We start from the raw sequence: 20,824 nt of genomic DNA, 5'->3' as shown, positions 1-20,824 counted from the left end.
CTATTAACCCCCTCACCTTGCCAGCCTGATGCCCTTGCTGCCTGCCTGCCTGCCTGCCTGTGCACACAACCTTCACGTACCCCATGGGTCATCGGCACCTGGTGGATTCTTGCGGGCACCTAGCCCAGCCACGTCCCCAGGTCTGTGGAACCTCTACACACCACAGCTCCCTTCTGAGGCCTCAGAGCACACTCTGCAGAGTGTTGTTATTCTACACACTTCATGGCGACTCACCAGAGTAGTGGCTTCCCAGCCGTGGGGGAAAGCTGGCAATGAAAGCCGTCTGTCTCCCTCAGTGCCCTCAGGACAGACTTCTGCCCTTTAGTGCCCGAGAGTTTAGGGGAATGTTGGTGGTCAGGCTTCCCGCAGCAGTCGATTCCCATTCCATAACCTGCCCTGCCCAACACAGCATTTAAACGTGTTTAGTACAATAGACAGCCAAATCTGAAATGTGACCCGGGTTTTATTCTTTGGACCTAACCTAAATAATGCTACAATGGTAGGTAGGTGTCATAGCCCTGGAGCATTTGTGTCTCCAAGGCCAGCCCTTACATTTGGAAGATGGGGAAACTGAGGCTCTGGAAAGTAAGGAGGCCATCTGAGAGCCACCTCCACCAGCTAGTCCTTTCTTCATCCTCTGGTGCTTTCAAAGCGCAAACAAAATCCTATGTGTGGATTCCAGGAGCTCAGAGCATGGTGACCCCACAGGATGTGGGATTGTGTGGGACCTGGAGAATCTGGGAAGCCTTCCACCAGGAGATGAGAGGGGGTACAAGAGACAGGGAAGCCCAGTAAGGGGATTCTCTTATGGGGCGGCCGTGTTGCTAGAGAATTCTGTCTGCAGACCTTGGGTGGAATCTGGCTTGTCCCTTATTGCCCTTCATCCACGTCTCTCCTTCTAAGGTGGGCTGCTCCCATGATGCCACCCAGCCTGTGCACCCGACCCCGGCCTTGGAAAGGCCCCATGCTGGAGCTTGGCAAAACCAATGGTTGTCCATATCTGCCACGTGAGGAGCAGTATTATCAGACACATTGAGATATCTAGACCATGGCCCCTGGTGCCAGAGGAAACCCAGTTAACCAGTATTTGTGACATAGCCCTGGGCAAGTTCCCCGCCCTTCTATTTCTCTATCCATACCTCTGCTGGGAGCAAGAAGCAATGGAGCCCATACCCAGAAGCTTGGAAAGTCCTAGCCAAGGTCTGCCACTCACCCTGGGGCCCAAGTTCTGCCTCCCTCTCCTGTCACCCTCGTTCCCATTTTGGAAGGTGGAATGCAGACAGGGACCGGGGCAGGTGAGAAGTCACAAGGCCTGTGGCAGCCCAGAGCAGTCCAGAGCTAAGTAGCCAATTCAGGTGTCCTCCTGGGTCTGATGAGTCCTCCCTGTTCTCACCCCCTTCAACCCCAGAAAGCAGGAAGACGGGCTGCAGGTCAGAGGCAGCTGTACCCTGAGCTTGGTATTGTGCATGTGGCTGCTGCATCGGCTAGCCATCCATCCTGTTAACTGAGGCGCTTCCGGCACTGAGAGCTGGCCAGGGACTATCCCAAGGGGACAAAGCACAAAGCCTGCTCAGGGGATGGAAAAGCGGGGTGACCAGCACAGGGGACATTTGCAAAGCACACCTCACTTGGTGGTAGGAGGTCCCTGGGACTCTTGTTGGAGATCCCATACCAAAGTCTGAGGCTGACCACTGGGACTTTGTGCTTTGTTTCTTTGGCTTTCTTAGCTAGGATTGTACAGGTTGGGCTCAAGTGCATGTGTAGGAGTTGGTGCTGTCTTATCCCCTGCTCCCTCACTCACACGTGCACTAACGTGGGCTCTGGCATATGCTGATGGCATTGTGCTGGGGGAAGCCGTGGGTCTCTGTGCCCATCTCTTCTTGGGCCCTCTCCCTCTACCAGAGAAGAGACCATCACCACCGTGGTGAAGAGTCCCCGTGGCCGACGCCAGTCCCCCAGCAAGTCTCCCTCCCGTTCACCCTCCCGCCGCTCTGCCAGTCCACGGAGGCCAGGGCTGTTGACCCCCGAGATGCTGTATCCACCAGGAGCCAGTCCATCCCGGAGGCTCGAGGCAGAAGGGAGCAGGAAGGCCCCGGTGCCTGCACTATTTGTGACAGAGGCTGAAGCCCTCGCTCCAGCCTCGCAGCCCAAGCCCAAGTGGTTAGAGGTGGAGGAAACCATTGAAGTCCGGGTGAAGAAGACAGGGTCACGGGGCGCATCTCCTGTCCGAGAGATGCCCAGCAGTGGAGAGGGCATCGTCTTCACACTGCCTAGTGGGATCGCTGGCAAGGACCCAAATGCCAACAACTCCAACAACAAGAGTGTGTCCCGCGGCCCCGCTGTAGTCCACGTTGGTGAACCCCTCGTCTTCCGTGTGGACTCAATGGGCAATGTGGACTGGGCAACTGCTAGCCCTGAGCCAAAGGAGGTTGGAGCCTCCCAGGAGGAACAGAACTTTGCGAGGGAAGAAGGAGGCAGCGACAGAGAAGAGGATATCTCCCTAATAGAAGAACCCCAGGACGTGGGCAACCTTCAGGGCCGTGACCCTAAAATCCTTACGCACAATGGCAGAGTGCTAACATTGGCTGACCTGGAAGACTACGTACCCCAGGAAGGAGAGACCTTTGGCTGCGGGGACCCCACCCCCAGCCCCCCTGATGAACCTCCCTGTGAAGTCTCTGTGCTCCAGAGAGAGATCAGAGAGCCCACTGTGGGGCAGCCTGTCCTGCTCAATGTGGGGCGTCCTCCGGTCCCCAGTGCCATGCCCAGCTTCTTCGGGTCAGGGCCCCAAGTCCACAGCCCCGAGGGTGTCTCCTTCCTCTTGCGTGAGGACTGGACAGGGCCAGTAAGTGGCACCCCTTGGACAAGCTCCTTCCGTGCCCACGTCCAGAGTTCTGTAGATGGCGGCCAGAATAACTTCAAGACAGAGGTTTCTACCCAGACGGTCAGCTTTGGGACTGTAGGAGAGACAGTCACTCTGCATATTAACCCCGATGGGGGAGAGGCCCCAGACCCCTCCCAGAGTTGATGCCACACCCTGGGGACACAACCTGGGGACAACCAGGGAAGGTGAGTGGCCCAGAGCCTTGGGCCCTGCCAGGTACCAGCACCTACCCTGGAACCCACAGCTTACCTCGGGGACCTCTTACCCCCTGCTCTTCTCCAGCCTGGGATGGAGTCGTCCTTGCGTTCCTGCCCGGTCCTTCCTACCTCACTGGACTTGTGCTTTGCCGGGAAGATGGAGAAGTTCCTGTAGTGTTGGAACATGCCGGTGTCACTTCAGAAGAGCTCTGGCCAGGAGCAGTTCAGAGACTCCAACTTTGGACTCCATCCCTCGGGCCTTCTGTGGGGCTCTGAAAACAAGACGTGGACTTGGGCATTTGCCCTGAGACGCATCCCCATTGAGGGTCTTCCCTAGGGTTGCATCCGAGGCCTGTGCTGACCTGTTACCAGCTCTGCAGATCTTCAGGGCCACTTCTGTGGTGGGCACAGGCTGTGGGGTGAGGGGAAATCCCAGGCCATTGCCCTGATGAGAACAATAAAACAAGTCCCAGACCCTCCTCTCTGCTTCTTCTTGCTTGTTCTCCTGGAAGTTGAGGGTCCCCCCTCTTGTAAACACCTGCTAGACCTACTCTCATTTTTTTCCCAAGGTCACATCTCAGATCATATAGGACTCCTAGGGTGGCTGGATACCTGTGTACTCCAATAAAGGGCACGCAGGTCCCAGCCTGCCTTGGGGTCCATGGGTAGAGCAGGATCAAGAATGAGTCTTTCCTTGGCAGTGTCTATGGTCTTTGAGACTCACAGTGTGACCAGGGCAGGCATCATGGTCACTTTTGGCCTGGGGGAATCTGAGTAGGCCTTCCTAAGCCATGGATAGTTGAGGCCATTGTAGGTCAAATGGGGAGTCGTGAGTGAGATTGGGTGACCCATGTGTCCTAAGCTCTCAACGTATAGGAGTCGATTCCACCGTCTTCAGAGGAGACGACCTACGGTCCTAGCACTTGCCTGTGAGGGCCAGGAGACCTCTAGCCCTGAGGCCCATTCTAAGGGTGCTGCTGGCCTCTTGGAGTTGGGAAGAGGGTCTGGGTGCCTGTCCAGCCTGGGTCTGGGGTATCAGAGATGCCTCATCCGCAGGCACTGAGGAGGATCTGGGTGAGGAGAAGGCTATGGGCAGGGGCTTGTTGGCAAGGGAGTGGTCAGCAGTCCTGGGGCATGTGTGTGGAACCCCCATGTGGGTAAGCAGGTCTGGAAGGTACAGGGGAGAGAACATGAGCCACACCCAGGAGAGGCTTAGAGGAGTACTGGGCTTGCTCACTAGGAGCTGGGTAAGGACATGGGCTTGGGCTGGGCTCGGACCACTTAGGTGGGGGGCAGAAAGCTGTCAGCCACGTGGGGTGAGGCCTGAGCGCCCTGGGAGGTGAAATACGGGCGTGGCTTCCTGAACGCTCAATCCTATGGTTCCCCTGACCCTTAATATGTGCCGGTCTGTCTAAGGTTTAGAGTCTAGAGCCAGCCTTGAGCGAAGCCAGGCTGAGACGGAAGGTGTGGGGGGCTGGAGGCACACTGAAGATGGGGGGCTTTCTGAAGGACATGTCCATTCCCTTTAGCTTCGAGGAGGGTGGCCCTGGGTGTACATGGCTCTGGTGGAGGAAATGGTGGCCCTGTCCTGGGGCTCAGAGCTCCTCACTGTGCCGTGCCGTATCCCCCCTGGGTCTTCCAAAGCCAGGAACAGCAGGCAACAGGATAGGCATGAGAAGGCAGTCTCTGAGAGCGGAGGGTGGGGGTGGGGTAGGGGGGTGGGGGGGTGAGGGGGATGGGCACTTAGAGCCCATGCCTGGGGTTTCAGTCCCCAGGCCAGACTTACCTTGTGTTCCCATTCTCCTGTCCACAGACACCTCTGTGGAGGACTCAGTCCACCCTACCCAGGATGGAGCTGACCAAGATGCCACTTCTGTCCTTTGGAGACTGCTGAGTTCAGAAGCCCTGAGCCCCTCCCCGGGGGATTTCCCCCACACCAGGCAAAGTGAGCCACCTGCATTTGAAGAGGCTACTCCCCAGATCCCACGCATGCCGGCCTCAGGTATACCTGGTGAGGCCCAGCAGGGAGCTGACTCCAAAGACTTCTCCTCTCCCCAATCCTGCCTTTGCTAACCCCACCCCATCCTTGGCCATGTGGTCCAAGGGATCACCCCGATTGCCCACTCCACGGTTACAAACTTGCAGCGCCCTGGGGGCACCTTGGGATCTTTATGGCCTCAGGTGCCATCATGTACTTTGCCTGGTCAAGGCCCAACCTTAACTTGACTTCAGTTTTCCTATCTGTCAACTGGGTCCACCCAGTTCACCAATGCACGTACCGGGACCCGGAGGTGCCCACTCCTATACCTAGAGTCTCAGTTTCCCCAAATGTGCCATCTGTCCACTTAGTTTGTCCCAAGTTCCTCTTTTCTAACCAGTCAGTGTGGTATGTCTTATCTCGTCAAGGAGTGAAATATCCTCCACAGGGCCCCCCACACTGCCACCCCTGTCCTGTTCTCGTGGAATGCCAGCCTGGCTGGATGCACAGGTCCTGGAGGGCAGAGCTGCTACCTCCCCATGGCAGCCTGGCTGGTGGGCTAGGTGACATCAGGCTTGTCACCTTGGTGGGGACCTGGGGGACCCAGATGTCTGCCTTCAGTGGGAAAGCCAGTGTACATCACTAGGTTGTGGGGGTCAGGACTCACTGTGGGGGCCTGGTTCCTACTCAGGGCCCTGGCCTTGGAGCCGCTTTTGACTTTGCAGTCCATTCCACAGTGGCCACACGGGGGACCCATGCTTGTTAAAGAACATCCTTCCGGCCCCCGTCTAGATTCAACTCACTAGGCTCCCTGTCTTCTACCAGCTGACCAACCGGAGGTCTCACAGCCTGACATGCACAAAGGCGTGGAGCAGGAGACGACAACTTCTGGGGCCCAGGGACGGACTGTACCTATTCGGTAACTTCTTGAGCCAGATAGGTCATGTGTGGAACTGCCCCCCAAAGGGACATCCTGGGTTGGCAGGGTAGGGCCCACCTCCTCTGGCTTCATGGCCTTCAAGAGCTAGCAGGGTGGACCTGAAGCTCTCCAGTACACTTCTTACAGGCTCCAGCCCAAGCTGGTGGGCAGGGGAGGAAAGAGGGACCCACTCTAGAGCCTACGGTCTTGGGGAGAAGCCTGGGGCCTGTGTCCATACATCTAACACCACAAAGAGGGACATCAGGGTCACCCTCCCACCCTGGGGCACAGCTACCCAAGAGGTACTGAGTCAGGGTGCCTCACTGAGTGGAGACCACCCTGCCTTGACTCCAGGGTGGAGGGAACAGCCTGGCCAGGTGCAGGCGCTGGGCCGCTGCTCTTGGATGTGCACAGCCAAGTCGTCATGGAGACCACACAGAGGACCTATGTGTACCAAGTTCCCGACACAAGTGCCGCAAGTATGGAAGTGGGCCAGCCGGATGGGGGTGTGCCCATGGCAGGTGCCAGGGGCATTTCTCTGAAGACCTGGTTAAGTCACACGGCATGCCTCAGCCCGCGTTCCCCCACCCCTTCTTTCTGAGGCGCCCCCTTTCCTCTTCTCTGGGAAGAGGCCGGCAGCAGCAGATGTGGTGCCACCAGATGCCTAGGCAGTGAGGTTGGGGTCACTGTCAGCAGGGAAGGAGGTGGGCTTCTGGTCCAAGGGACATAAACCAAGGCTTTACTGAGCACAGATGTACATGGTGGACTGTGCACCAAGGGCTCTGAAGCCTGAGGGTCCCCCCACACAGGTTCTTTTCCCACCTCTCCCAGGGGCCCCATCCATGCAGGTCACGATTGAGGATGTCCAAGTCCAAGTAGGTGACACGGCACAGTTCGACGCTGTCATCGAAGGCAACCCACCACCCACAGTGACCTGGTACAAGGTAGGAGCAGGTCCAGGCAGCAGGGGGAGGAGACAGGCTTCAGGAGCTGGGGGGCATGGGTGCATGTTTACATGGGACCATGTTAGAGTATGGGGCTCATGCACCCCGCCATCCAATCTGCAACCCCCACTCCATGGCCCTACCTTGCAGTCCTTTCCTGTACCTTCCCATCCCACTTTTGGCCTGCACCTGGGGCTGGACATACAGCAGGTGTTGGAAGCACTGCTCCAGGAAGGGTGGGTGGGTCCAGGTGCAAGTATTTCCTAGGATAGGCTGATGGTAGCCCAGGCTGCCTCCTGTGTGTCCAGGACAGCAGCCAGCTGGTGAGCAGTGACAGGCTGAGCCAGCGGCAGGATGGGACTACATATTCCTTGGTGCTGACTGACGTGGCTCCACATGATGCTGGCGTCTACACATGCCTTGCCCATAATGCAGGCGGACAGGTGCTCTGCAAGGCGGAACTGCTGGTCCACGGGGGTGAGTTGGCTGGCTCCTCCCAGGTCCTGGGCAGGGTAGAGGGACCAGGGAGCAGTCCCTGTCACTGCATGGGAGAACAGTGGGGCCAAGGCTGTCTTAGCTGCCTAGACCGTACATATCCTGTGCTGTGACTGTAGGGGACAAGCTAGACTCAGAAAAGCAAGCCTACCGGAGAAAACTGCATTCCTTCTATGAAGTCCAAGAAGAGATTGGGAGGTATGGCTTCCTCACCGTCCCCACAACTCCAGTCCTCCCCAAGGACTCCTCCTCCCCCTTCAGCATGACGCCTAACCATGGCTCCCTCTCTCCCTCTTCACCCCCCAGGGGTGTGTTTGGTTTTGTGAAAAGAGTTCAGCACAAAGGAAACAAGATGTCCTGTGCCGCCAAGTTCATCCCCCTGCGGAGCAAAACGCGGGCCCAGGCGTACCAGGAACGGGACATCTTGGCAACACTCAGCCACCCGCTGGTCACTGGGCTCCTGGACCAGTTTGAGACGCGGAAGACTCTCATCCTTATCTTGGAGCTGTATCCTGCGCCTGGACTCCAGGGGGAATTCAAGAGACATTGGGTCCCAGGCTAGGGTCGGCGTTACCGAGTGTGGGGTGCCTAGACTTGGGTGTTACAGCGGCAACGACTAGCCCCCACATCTGAGCATTTCTGTTCCTGATGCTGTGTGTGACAATAGGTCCTGATCCTACAGTTCACAGTGGCATGATTTGGGGACGGGGGGGACACCAGAGTTGTGGGCGGGGTCCCTCTCACAGGTGACCTCTTGGATACTGGAGAAGATTTTCCCATCCCAGCTCCTCCAGGTCTCTGTCACACACATGGAGCCTTGTTTGAGGGTCTTGTGTACTGCACGGTCTGGCTGCCCTGTCACTCCTGAAGCTGTGTCTTAGGATCCTGGGGAAGGGGTGCTTGGTGTGGGTTCTGTGCAGAGATGAAAGGGCGCCACAGTTCTAATATGCTATTGACCAACAGCCTGTCACCAGGGTCTTTCTGAAGCCCCCTTTCTCAGGGATGGTAACCATCTGGGACCCGGGGGAGGGGGTCTCCATTCCACCCTCCTTCATCTGAGTACCAGCACCCCTAGATCTGGGTTACAGGAGCCTCGTCAGGTCCTAGACACCTCTCTGTCAGCATAGGTGCCCGGAAGTCAGGTGGATTCCAACCAGGTACAGCTTTTCCTTGACCAAGCCCAGGTGCTCATCTGAGGAGCTGCTGGATCGCCTCTTCAAGAAGGGTGTTGTGACTGAGGCTGAGGTGACTTTTATCCTCTCCTTGTCCTAGTGGGGCCCTAGGGTCAGGGCCTACACCCCGGTCCCCAGACACAGTCTCTCTTGACCTAAGCCTCTTCTAGCTTCTGATCCTACAGTACCCAGGCATGCCCAGCCCTCTCCTACCCCTCCTGACCACATCTGTCCAGCTGTGGTAGCGAGGCCTGCTCCTCCCTGATCTGAACAGGCTGCTGCTTCCTGCTTACTCAGGCTCAGCCTATCTTTGGGACCCCGCTCCGCCCCCAGACCTAGGGCTCACAGATTTTTTTTTTTTTTTTCCGAGACAGGGTTTCTCTGTGTAGCTTTGGAGCCTGTCCTGGAACTCACTCTGTAGACCAGGCTGGCCTCAAATTCACAGAGAGCCGCCTGGCTCTGCCTCCCGAGTGCTGGGATTAAAGGCGTGCACCACCACCGCCCGGCTGGCTCACAGATAAAGACTTTGCCAGTCATCTGTCCTGTGGGTCCCTAATTGAGGGGAGGAGGGCTTGACTATGGGAGCAAGCTGGAATGGAACAGAGGAGCAGGCTGGGGCTGGCCCCTCACCCGAGCCAGGCCTCCAGGCAGTACCTGAGCCAGCCTCTTGGGGGCTGGTCCCCAGCTGAACCAGGCTTTTTACCACAGGTCAAGGTCTATATCCAGCAGCTAGTGGAAGGACTGCACTATTTGCACGGCCGTGGCATCCTCCACCTGGACATAAAGGTACTGACCCCACGGTACCTCCAGCACTCAGGGTGGGAACAGACGGGAGCCTGCCTGTGCTTGGGTTCCACTAAGCGTAGAGAACTCGCTGCTTCCTAGCCCTCAGGTAGGGTTTGGATCTGATGGAGTAGAAGATGTGATGCCCAGTCTGACTCCTCACTGCCCTTTACTAGCTCCAAGGACTCTTCAGTGCCCCCCCCATAGGCCCAGAGAGACAGTAGTCACCTCTCTCATGACACGTAGCCCTCAGCAACCTCCCAACTCTGCCTGACAGCCCCCCAACATCCTGATGGTGCACCCAGCTCGGGAAGACATTAAGATCTGTGACTTTGGCTTTGCCCAAAAAATCACCCCCTCAGAGCCGCAGTACAGCAAGTACGGCGCGCCTGAGTTTGTATCTCCAGAGATCATCGAACAGAGTCCTGTGAGCGAGGGCTCAGACATCTGGTGAGTGGACGGACCACCAGGAGGGCTGTGCTTCGGGAACCTCCTCTCCTCTGTCTGTCTGGCCGCTGAGGGCCCTCTGAGCCTCCGCCTCCTCCTCCAGCCCCAAGCTTCTCCAAACCCCAGCATGCACACCCCTTGTCCGTGGGCCAGGCCTGGTCTGACTCACTGTGTGTGGTGCTTTCTTTCATTCTTGCAGGGCCGTGGGTGTCATCTCCTACCTCAGGTAAGCAGACCCTGCCCCGTCACCTCTTCCAAGCTGACCGCTCCCTGTAGGCCACACACACTGCTGGCCACCCCCTAGATCAGCCCCGAGACACAGCAGGCAGCTATTTCGAGACCAGGCAGTAGGCCAACCCTGATAAAAAGTTTCAACACTTCTCACTGACACCCAGTTGTCATGTGACAGAGCTTGGCCACCTCCCTGCAGGTCTGGGGGCTTGTCCATGGGACACTCATAGTGGCCATTGCCGCCCTGAAGGTGATAGTGGTAGAGCCTGAGCTTGGATCTCCTCTGCAGGCTGAACCTTGATTTCTACCTTGGTAAATGCTGGTTCCTACTCTAAGACAACCTTGACTCCCATTCCATTCTGAACCTGAAGTTCTGCCTCAGATCAAGGCTGGTGCCACCTCAAACTGACCTTGGATACCTGTATCAGCATGAACCCAAATACCTCCCTCACATTACAGCTATCTCTACATCTCAAGCTGAACCTCTATCTCTGTCCTGTCTCGGACACGAGTCCCCATGTCAGGATAAGGGCAAGTGACCACCCCAGAATGAGCCTTTATCTCTACCCAGGTTAGAGCCAAGATATCACCTTAGGCTTATCTCATATCCCCGCTTCCAGCCCAGCCTCTGTTTCTTCTACTGGACAAGTCCTAACCCCCACCTCAGGCTAAGGTACTCCTGTGGGCTGATTCTTCCTTGATCTCTAGCTCAGCCGGAGCCTGGATGCACATTCTAGTCTGAACTCTGATAACCACTCCAGGCTTTGCCGGCATCCCTGCTCCAAGCTAATCCTGGATAGCTCTGGTCCAGCCTGAGACACCGGCTGGACTCCTCAGGTCTAGATGAGTGCAGTGCACATCCCGTCAGGGAACCGTCCCTGAGAGTCAGCCTCAGTATATCCCTGCTTTCAGCCTGACCTGCTCATCCCCATTTGCTGGAGAGAGTGACCGTGCCACCCTGCTGAATGTTCTGGAGGGCCGGGTGTCTTGGAGTAGTCCCATGGCTGCCCATCTGAGTGGAGACGCCAAGGACTTTATCAAGGCCACACTGCAGAAGACCCCCAGGTGCGTGCACACCTGTCCTTCCCCTGCCCAAGCTCCAGTCACCCTGTGGTAGGGCCACCTGACTGACCGACCCACCTGCTTTTCTTCTTCTTCCTCCAGGGCCCGGCCTAGTGCTTCTCAGTGCCTTGCCCACCCCTGGTTCCTGGTAAGTAGGCCCAGCTTGGGCTCAACTCACTGCTCTGCAGAAAGGGACACAAAGGCCAAGATGTCTCATCGGCGTGGACTGCTCTGGCCTGTTGTCCCTAGTTCAGAGGACATCAGTCCTTTCATATTGGTCAGGGGGTCCTGGAGCCCCCCGACAAAGAATTGCTAGGCAGTTAGCAACAAAGGGTTCCTTCTGCCTCCATGGGCATCTGGGTAAGGGATTTGCCCTCAGACTGTCTGAGAGGAGACTCTGAAGCCTTCAGTGGAGGCCAGCCTGCTGCCTCTGCCCTTCCGGGCACCAGGGTCTCTTGTCACCACAGCCCCTCCCATTGCAGAAATCCATGCCCGCTGAGGAGGCTCACTTCATCAACACCAAGCAGCTCAAGTTCCTTCTTGCTCGAAGTCGCTGGCAGGTGGGTCCCCCTTTCCCAGGAGAGTGGTGCTGAGGCCAGGTGAGGGAACCCGACTCTAGCTGTGTGCCCAACTTGGGCCAGGAGCACAGGGGCCAGGCTGGCCTCTTCCGTGCTTCTGGGTCCCCAGGAGTGCACCCGGTGGTGGGGCGGAACAACAGAGCACCAGGTGCAGAAGACCCAGATGTCCTGGGTCATCCCTCTGGGCCCCCGGGGGGGGGCATAGAGGCAGTGGGCACCCCACCCTCTGCCATGACTAGCCATGTCCAATGGGCGCCCCTCTGTCCTCATTTCCAGCGCTCCCTGATGAGCTACAAGTCTATCCTGGTGATGCGCTCCATCCCGGAGCTGCTCCAGGGTCCCCCAGACAGTCCGTCCCTAGGCGTGGCGCGGCACCTCCGAGGGGAAGCCAGTGGCTCCTCCAGCTCTTCGTCTTCCTCGGACAACGAGCTTGCCCCGTTCGCCAGGGCTAAGTCGCTGCCGCCTTCCCCTGTGACTCACTCCCCGCTGCTGCATCCTCGGGGCTTCCTGCGGCCCTCAGCCAGCCTCCCGGAGGAGACAGAAGCCAGCAGCGCGCCCGCGCCTGCGCCCACGGCTGATGCAGCCCTGCCAGCCTCCCCCCAGGGGGCTGGGCCTCCAGCAAGCCCAGGTTGTGTGCCCCGGCACAGCGTTATCAGCAGCTTGTTCTACCAGCAAGCTGGTGAGGGGTCAGAGCGCGGGAGCAAAACCAAGCGGCACCCAGCTCGGAGGCGGCACCTGCTGAAGGGCGGGTACTTCGCAAGGGCCCTACCGGGACTCCGAGAACCACTGATGGAGCACAGTGTGCTGGAGGAGGAGGCCGCTAGGGAGGAGCAGGCCGCGCTGATGACCAAGACACCCTCCTTTGAGACTGCCCTGAGACTACCTAGTTCCGGTGCCCGAGAGGTCCCAGGCCGAAGCCGTTCCCTGGACCACAACCCACCAGACACCACCGGCCGCTCTCCTGAGGAATGCGAGGCGCCATACCTATTCCCACCCTCCTCTGGGGTGACTCGCGAAGCCACTGCCAAAGACATGGGGCACTCAAAGGGGTCCTTGCTGCAGGAGTCTGTCCCCTATTCACCTGCTAGTGGTGACTCCGGGCCCGCTAAGCAAGAGGGATCGTCCCAGGACGGCTGTCGAGGGAAGCCTGCCCCTTCCTGCCACTCTGACCTGGGTTCTGGCTCCCAGGAGGGCTGCGGCTCTCCATCATCACAGTCGCTTGGCTCTTTACCTCCGCAGTCATTGAAGAAGGACCTCTTGACGCCCTGTAGTCCCTTTGTCACAGGACAGCCTCAGGCAGCCCCATTCCCAACCCAAGCAAGCCCCCTTCCGGGTTCTCAGAAGGAGCCTGGGGATAGCTCTCTACATAGCAGGCCCTGTCCCAGTCCCTCTAATTCCTCAGGGCCAGCCTCCCAAGTAGGTGCCTCCCTGGATACTGAAGACTTGTCTGAAGCTAGAGACACCTGTGACTTCACACCCCCCCTGCAGCGGCCGCAGGAGCAGGCCACCACCCGGAAGTTCTCCCTGGAATCCCGTGGGGGCTATGCAGGGGTGTCAGGCTACGGCACCTTTGCCTTTGGCGGGGATGCAGGGGGCATGCTAGGGCAGGGTCCTCTTTGGGCCAGGATGGCCTGGGCCGTGTCCCAGTCCTCAGAAGAGCAGGATGAAGCTGTGACTGAGAGCCCTCAACCTCCAGACAGCTCAGGGCCCATGGCTAAGGCCGGCGGGGTTCCCCGAAGGACCTCTCCGAGCTTCCCCCCATGGGAGGAAGTCGAGCAGGTTTCCCTGGTACAGATCCGGGATCTGTCTGGTGATGCAGAAGCAGCTGACACTATCTCCTTGGACATTTCTGAGGTCGATCCTGCCTACCTCAACCTCTCTGATCTATATGACATCAAGTATCTCCCCTTTGAGTTCATGATCTTCAGGAGGGTCCCCAAACCTGTAGAACCTCCAGAGTCACCCGGCTCTGAAAGCGAGGCCGGGCAAGGGCTGGCTGAGTTCCTAGAGGAGGCTGCGTGGCCCTGGCCAGGAGAGCTGGGCCTGGGTGCTGGCTTGGAAATTACAGAGGAGTCAGAGGAGCCAGGGGACCTGGAAGCACTGCTGGGAGAGGCGGCTATGGGCAGGAAGCGCAAGTGGTCCCCCTCCCGTGGCCTCTTCCCATTCCCCGGGAGGTGCCTGTCAGGGGAGGAGCCCGTGGAGCTTGGGCTGCGCCAGAGGGTGAAGGCTTCCATGGCTCACATCTCCAGGATCCTGAAGGGCAAGCCGGAAGGTGACCTCCCCCAACATCTGGCATGCCCACATGTCCCTTGTTCTGTCTGCACCCAGGGGGCTACCCCGTCCTCTTGTGCCCTCCCAAGACCGGCCCAGCTGTCCTCCTCTCCCTGACCTAGGCTACCCACACCATCTGGCCTGACCCCACAGGTCTTGGCTCAGATCCTAGATTCCCCTCTGCAGCCCTGACACCCCTCCTTACTGGGTATCTGAGACCATCCCTGACACATAACAGCTGCAGGGACTTGGAGCCAGCAGCAGGGTCAGACCTTTGGGGAGAGAGAGGACCCGTGGGTCAGTTCACCGGACCCCAGATCTCGGACCCAGGAGCCACTCCAAACTCAGACCCTCTGACATGGCCCTCAGCGGCCACAGGTCCCCTTCATCTTCAGAGCCTCCATGGCGTCTGATTTTCCTAACCCCAGGCCCAGCACCCACCCACCCCTTAGGCATCTATCTATGTCCTGTGCTCAGACCTGCCTCCTGACAGCCTGTTGCTGAGGAAGGTGGGGGTGGCGCCACCAAGCTTTGTTCTGGTTTCCTACATGCTCCCTAAGGCCCTGTCCTTTCCCCTGGCAGATTTCCTAGGGCGAAGAAGCTGGTGCTGTCCTGCTTCACCCCTTGAGCTCCTGGCCCTCTTTCTCCCATAGGTCCTGAGAAGGAGGAGCCCCCCAGGAAGAAGGCAGGCTTAGCGTCTTTCCGGCTGTCAGGCCTGAAGGGCAGGGACCAAGGTAAGCAGGGATCCCAACAGCGAGAGTCCAGTGCAGGGTTCTGGCGCAGAGGTCTAAGCAGTTCTGGAAGGCTTCCGTCGAAGCTGAGGGTAGAGTTGAGCAGGGTCCAGCCTGGGCTCTCTGGTCAGGAAGTCTCCTCTCAAGGCTCATCTTATCCCCCCTCTCAGCGCCATCCTTCCTAAGAGAGCTCTCAGATGAGACTGTGGTCCTGGGCCAGTCAGTGACACTGGCCTGCCAGGTGTTGGCCCAACCCACTGCCCAGGCCACCTGGAGCAAAGGTAAGGAGCTGTCCCAGAGTCTGGATGCTGGATTGGCGTGGACAAGCAGCAGCCACGGGCCCAGCAGGATGCTGGGGCTGTCCTGGGGAAAACCGAGGCTGGCTTTGTCTTTTCACAGATGGGGCCCTCCTGGAGAGCAGTGGCCACCTCCTCATCTCTTCCACCCTGAAGAACTTCCAGCTGTTGACCATCCTGGTGGTGACAGAGGAGGATCTGGGCACATACACCTGCTGTGTGAGCAATCCGCTGGGGACGGCAGTCACGACAGGGGTCCTCCGGAAAGCAGGTGTGTAGGCCACACCCCAAGTCTCTGCCAGGCCACAGAGGCTGGGCTGGGAGTTCCAGGAGACCTTATCTTGGTTAGTGAGCAGGAAGACGCTGGCTTCTTATGTGAGGGTCCATGGAACTGGGACTTGTAGGGAACTCAAGGAAAGTCAGGGGTAGCTAAAGCTGCTAATGTCACATCCAGTGCCGATCAGAGCTTCCTCTCTGGGTTGCACTTCCTCCTCTGCCTGTACTGCCTTCTGTATTGGTTCACGCAGCGGCCAAGGGTATTTTGGGGGCAGTGAAGAAAGGGACTGTTGGACCTGTGGTACCAGTCTGTCACTGGGTAGCCTGCACGCTTGTGCTGGAGCACTCAGCAGAGATGAGGCACTAACCAGGACCACTCTGTAGGGTCTTGCGTAGGCCCCCGTGAGATGGTAGCTGAGGGGGATCTTGACGGAGATAGCCAGGCAGATATCCCTGGATCCCTGCCAATCTCTTCTACACATCCTACCTTGAAACCCCTCTCCAGAACCAATAGAGAGTAGGCCTGGCAGCTGTTGAGAGGGAGATGGATGGGTGTGGCCAGAGATTGCTCTTCGAGGGTCGAGTACCCATGCTGATCACAGGGTTGCCCTTGCAGAGCGCCCCTCATCCTCTCCACGCCCAGAGGTGGGGGAAGTGTACGCAGATGCAGTGCTGCTGGTCTGGAAGCCCGTGGAATCCTGTGGCCCGGTGACCTACATCGTGCAGTGCTGTATAGAAGGTACAGGCTTCCTGAGGCTTAGGCTTCTATGCAGGGTTGACGTGGAGAGGCACTGTGGGTGTGGCCGCTCTGTGTCTGTGGGCAGCCTCAGAAAAGGGGTTCCCTTGATTCCCCACAACTGCTTCTCTCTCTCCTGGGTGGCCAGGAGGCAGCTGGACCACCCTGGCCTCTGACATCTCCGACTGCTGCTACCTCACCGGCAAGCTGTCCCGGGGTGGCATGTACACCTTCCGGACCGCGTGTGTCAGCAAAGCAGGAATGGGCCCCTACAGCAGCCCTTCAGAGCAAGTCCTCCTGGGAGGGCCCAACCACCTGGGTGAGCTTCGGGGTAGATGGGGCAGATAAGGGTGGCCATCCGATCAGGCATAGACACCCTCTTGCCTATGGATGATCTACTTGCCTGCATGCAGCAGCATTCAGAGCCTGCACTCCCCGGGGACCCCATCATCTTCCTGCCCCCCTTCACTCACCGACACCCTCCTCGTATCACCCTGGGAGTTGACGACGGTTGATTTTTACCTCACTGGGTGCTATGTTTGCTTCTGACGGAAGGGTGCTGTGGTGGATTAGAAATGGCTGGTGTAGACTCAAGAACGGCAGATGTCATTTGGTTGCTCTCGGGTTCCATCCTGGGATCATCAGGCATGCAATCCGTCAAGATGACAGATGCTGCCGTGATCCCCGCCCCCCCTTGTCCGAGTTTCTCCTCCAACACACACAAAATTGTTCAGGGAATGGCGGGTCCAAGTGCATGGGATCTTAGAGAAGGGCCACTTTCCTGGCGCTTGGGAAGGGATGGTGAGAGATGACGGGAGGGACAGGGCTGCCTGCATGCCCCTCCCTGACGAGGTCGCCTATCTCATGTCCCACAGCCTCTGAGGAGGAGAGCGGCCGGGGGAGGCCAGCCCAGCTTCTCCCCAGCACAAAGACCTTCGCCTTCCAGATGCAGATCCGGAGGTGCAGGGGGGTGTCTGCAGAGGGTGGGAGGGTGGGAACGGTCCCTCAGCTCCTCCCTGCAGGCTTTTCATGTCCCACACCCCAGGGCAACTGCCCAGGGCACCTGTCACTGGCCCCTTCCCTTATCTGCTCATTGAGCGTGGTCCCTGCTGCTCTGAGTGTGTGGAGACGACTCACAAGACCCTACTTTGTTCCCTTTATGCAGGGGCCGCTTCAGTGTGGTAAGGCAGTGCAGGGAGAAGAGGAGTGGGCGGGCGCTGGCCGCTAAGATTGTTCCCTACCAGCCGGAGGACAAGGCGGCCGTGTTAAGAGAATACGAAGCACTTAAGAGACTGCACCACCCACATCTGGCCCAACTCCACGCCGCCTACCTCAGTCCCCGGCACCTGGTGCTCATCCTGGAGCTGTGCTCTGGCCCTGAGCTGCTACCCTGTCTGGCAGAGAGGTGAGGGGTAGCATGGATTGTCTGGGAGACAGACAGACAGACAGACAGACAGGCAAGCAGCTGTGTCTGGGAGAGACCATGAGAACTGTGACCACATCAAGCTAGTACTCAGCAGAACCCAATGCTCCTTCTGGCTTGCCAGAACAGTGTTCTCAGCCTCCCCCATGTGTGCCTAGCCCTGGCAGGACACCCCCTTCCTGCCTTGGGCCTGTCCTGAGCCATCTGTGTCCCCTAGGGACTCCTACTCAGAGTCTGATGTGAAGGACTACCTGTGGCAGATGCTGAGTGCCACCCAGTACTTGCATGCCCAGCACATCCTGCACCTGGACCTGAGGTCCGAGAACATGATGATCACTGAGTACAATCTGCTTAAGGTTGTGGACCTGGGCAATGCTCAGAGCCTCAGCCAAGGGAAGGTCCCACCCCCTGAGAACTTCAAAGACTACCTGGAGACCATGGGTGCGTATGTGACTCCTGATCTGTGGGGGCAGGGAGAGAAGCTCTTCCCTATCAGTCCTCCCTCCCTCCTTCTGTCCCTCCCAGTTCCACTGACAATTCTCACCAGAGCCTCATGCATGTGCCCATTCACCTGGGCCCAGATGCCCAGCATGTCACCTGGCTCCTCCACTTACGTCTACCACCTGACCTACCCAACTGTGCCCAACCACCTGTATCCACCCATGCTCCTCTGCAGCTCCGGAACTCCTGGAAGGCCAAGGGGCTGTTCCACAGACAGACATCTGGGCTATTGGTGTGACAGCCTTCATTATGTGAGTCCCTCAGGCGTCTGGGGAAGCTTTGCTGTGTGGGTGGGACAAGCCCTAAACACAGAGCCCTGTGCATCTCCACAAATACATCCAGAATTTGGTCCCCATACTTCCCCATCCCTTATGGTGAGCTCGATGTCCCTACATCTCCTATCCATCCAAGGGTAACTGAGCATTTCCTGCGCCTCTTATCCATGCAGGCTGAGTGGCGAGTACCCGGTCAGCAGCGAGGGGACTCGTGACCTGCAGAAAGGCTTGCCCAAGGGACTCATTCGTTTGAGCCGCTGCTACGCAGGGCTGTCTGGGGGTGCCGTAGCCTTCCTGCAGAGCGCACTGTGCGCTCGACCCTGGTAAGGAGCCCGACCTGTGTCCCGCCCCGCCCCCTCCACCGCTCTTGCTGTCCCAGCCCACTTCGTCGGCCCCACCCACTGTGCAGCCCTTCCCTCCCCGCTTGCTTCGCCCTACATATCCTTCCCCTCTCCCGGCTCGCCCAGCCTAACCCTCAAATCCCGGATGATCCACTTTCTGCTTCAGGGGCCGCCCATGCGCCACCACCTGCTTGCAGAGCGCCTGGTTGACAGAGGAGGGCCCCGCGGGCTCCCGGACCACGCCCGTGACCTTCCCCACCGCGCGCTTGCGCGCCTTCGTGCGCGAGCGCGAGAAGCGGCGGGCACTACTCTACAAGAAGCACAACCTGGCCCAGGTACGCTGAGGTCCTGCTCTGCAGGGCAAGATGTGCCTTGCCACGTGAGGACACCTGTGCCAATAAAAGATGCAAAAACGGCCAGAGAGTTTTCTGCTTCATTGAGTTACCTTCCTGGTGCTTGGGATCTTCATTCATAGTGATATGGAACTTGGAGATCACAACTTGTGCCCCAAGTCAGGTCCAGCCACCCATCCTCAATAAGCCAATTAAAATGCATCTCCACTGGGAAGAGGGACAAAGAGATACAGCAAATCCCTCAGGTCGATCTTCAGCGCCTGAAATAAGATTAAAGTTAGAGGGCCAAGGATACCCACATCTAAGCAGTGCGGGCCAAGGTGCGGTCCCATCCACCATGGTCATCCAGCTTTCAGTTTCATCTTGTAAAATGCTCTGATAGGTTAGAACTGTTTGGAAGCTCGTTCTGAGACGTTTCCCCTCTAGGTGGTGTCTTTTCCTGGGGTGGGGTGACGACGATGACTCCCATTTATTTGGGGGTCTATTGATAAAATTGAGAGACACATGCCAGGCGGTGGTGGTGCACGCCTTTAATCCCAGCACTCGGGAGGCAGAGGCAGGTGGATCTCTGTGAGTTCGAGGCCAGCCTGGGCTACCAAGTGAGTTCCAGGAAAGGCGCAAAGCTACACAGAGAAATCCTGTCTCGGAAAAATGAGAGAGAGAGAGAGAGAGAGAGAGAGAGAGAGAGAGAGACAGAGACAGAGACAGAGACAGAGACAGAGACAGAGACAGAGACAGACACGGGTGTTTCTTTAGAACATCATTGCTGCCAGACTGGGGTAGATCCTCAGGAACCTTTGGCCCCTGGAGTCTGAAGCAGTGAAGCCCCACCTGTTCATGCATTTCTAGTAACCTTTGGGCCTCAGCTCTTCCTTTTTTTTTTTTTTTTTTTTTTTTCTGAGACAGGGTTTCTCTGTGTAGCTTTGCGCCTTTCCTGGATCTCACTCTGTAGCCCAGGCTGGCCTCAAACTCACAAAGATCCGCCTGCCTCTGCCTCCTGAGTGCTGGGATTAAAGGCGTGCGCCACCACCGCCCGGCCAATGCCTCAGCTCTTCCTAACCACAGAAACCCATTGGCCTTCCCCCTACTGTAGTGTGCAAATTGCTTGTGCCCTGAACATCTTGGTTGTATCAGTTCTTGGCCAACAGACCAATCAAGAAGTCCTGTTAGGACTGGAGAGATGGCTCAGTGGTTAAGAGCACTGGCTGCTCTTTCAGAGGTCCTGAGTTCAATTCCCAGCAACCACATGGTGGCTCACAACCATCTCTAGTGGGATCTGATGCCTATTTCTGGCATAAAAGCATACATACATGCAGATAGAGCACTCATACATAAAATAAATCTCTGGGGTGGGGGAGAGGTACTGATGGCCACAACCCCCTGGGGTCTTTATCCAGGTCTTGTTTTGGGGGATTGCTGGCTCATGGCCTGGCCACAGTGAAACCAGGGCCATCCTTCAACATTACCTATTCTGTGCGTGGCCCTGGGCCCCCTGCTTTTACACATGGATATCCTGATGAAGTATGATGGATATCCCATTGCTCGGGGTCTCATCACTGCCTCGTCCCAGAGCAGGCAAAAACCATTCCCCTTGGCCAGGATCCAAAGCGTGGTAGGGAAGGTTTTACCAGCTCCCCGGAGGGCCGGCTCTAGGGACCTCCCCACAGGGCCTTGACTCTCTCAGGTCCTAACTTCCCGCAGCACTACACTGAAAAGCCAACCTGCAACACTTAGATGTCTGAGGGACAGTCCACATCAGGACTGCTGAAGCTCAGGCAGGGACATCCAGAAGCAGGCAAGGAGGTCCCTCTCTTAGAATAAACCCCCTTGCAGAACCCAGCCTTGGGGGCAGCTCCTTGAGACAGTTCCCGTCTACTGTGGATAGAAAGAAGGCTTTGCTCCCTCTTTTTTTTTTATCACGGACATAAACC

The 20,824-nt window shown here is 57.8% G+C and overlaps 1 protein-coding gene and 1 long non-coding RNA gene across 3 annotated transcripts in view; one reads left to right on the top strand and one right to left on the bottom strand.

Moving 5' to 3' along the window:
• Nucleotides 1–18,984, top strand: part of Obscn (obscurin, cytoskeletal calmodulin and titin-interacting RhoGEF) — a 147,680-nt gene extending 128,696 nt beyond the window's left edge. For both annotated transcript variants that reach the window (XM_076542423.1, XM_076542422.1), the window contains exons 90-115: nucleotides 4,895–5,083; nucleotides 5,885–5,978; nucleotides 6,333–6,457; nucleotides 6,810–6,922; nucleotides 7,231–7,399; nucleotides 7,537–7,615; nucleotides 7,724–7,924; nucleotides 8,602–8,662; nucleotides 9,298–9,375; nucleotides 9,650–9,822; nucleotides 10,019–10,045; nucleotides 10,963–11,115; nucleotides 11,215–11,260; nucleotides 11,595–11,672; nucleotides 11,967–13,962; nucleotides 14,615–14,695; nucleotides 14,863–14,973; nucleotides 15,092–15,259; nucleotides 15,881–16,003; nucleotides 16,149–16,319; nucleotides 16,876–16,960; nucleotides 17,166–17,405; nucleotides 17,641–17,864; nucleotides 18,100–18,175; nucleotides 18,373–18,522; nucleotides 18,707–18,984. In XM_076542423.1, the coding sequence (XP_076398538.1) occupies nucleotides 4,895–5,083; nucleotides 5,885–5,978; nucleotides 6,333–6,457; nucleotides 6,810–6,922; nucleotides 7,231–7,399; nucleotides 7,537–7,615; nucleotides 7,724–7,924; nucleotides 8,602–8,662; nucleotides 9,298–9,375; nucleotides 9,650–9,822; nucleotides 10,019–10,045; nucleotides 10,963–11,115; nucleotides 11,215–11,260; nucleotides 11,595–11,672; nucleotides 11,967–13,962; nucleotides 14,615–14,695; nucleotides 14,863–14,973; nucleotides 15,092–15,259; nucleotides 15,881–16,003; nucleotides 16,149–16,319; nucleotides 16,876–16,960; nucleotides 17,166–17,405; nucleotides 17,641–17,864; nucleotides 18,100–18,175; nucleotides 18,373–18,522; nucleotides 18,707–18,884 (5,189 nt within the window). In that variant the 3' untranslated portion in view covers nucleotides 18,885–18,984. The remainder of the gene's footprint in view (nucleotides 1–4,894; nucleotides 5,084–5,884; nucleotides 5,979–6,332; nucleotides 6,458–6,809; nucleotides 6,923–7,230; nucleotides 7,400–7,536; nucleotides 7,616–7,723; nucleotides 7,925–8,601; nucleotides 8,663–9,297; nucleotides 9,376–9,649; nucleotides 9,823–10,018; nucleotides 10,046–10,962; nucleotides 11,116–11,214; nucleotides 11,261–11,594; nucleotides 11,673–11,966; nucleotides 13,963–14,614; nucleotides 14,696–14,862; nucleotides 14,974–15,091; nucleotides 15,260–15,880; nucleotides 16,004–16,148; nucleotides 16,320–16,875; nucleotides 16,961–17,165; nucleotides 17,406–17,640; nucleotides 17,865–18,099; nucleotides 18,176–18,372; nucleotides 18,523–18,706) is intronic.
• Nucleotides 448–10,965, bottom strand: LOC121831813 (uncharacterized). The gene is made up of 2 exons (XR_013041669.1): nucleotides 9,989–10,965; nucleotides 448–3,353 (listed from the first exon to the last, which is right to left on the bottom strand). It is a non-coding gene; the product is annotated as an uncharacterized LOC121831813 (long non-coding RNA).
• Nucleotides 18,985–20,824: the final 1,840 nt, after the last annotated feature.

This window comes from Peromyscus maniculatus, chromosome 8 (genome assembly GCF_049852395.1).
Source record: "Peromyscus maniculatus bairdii isolate BWxNUB_F1_BW_parent chromosome 8, HU_Pman_BW_mat_3.1, whole genome shotgun sequence".
Taxonomy (NCBI): Eukaryota; Metazoa; Chordata; class Mammalia; order Rodentia; family Cricetidae; genus Peromyscus; species Peromyscus maniculatus.
The sequence above is the reverse complement of the archived record's forward strand: the minus strand, read 5'-3'. Positions and strand labels throughout refer to the sequence as shown.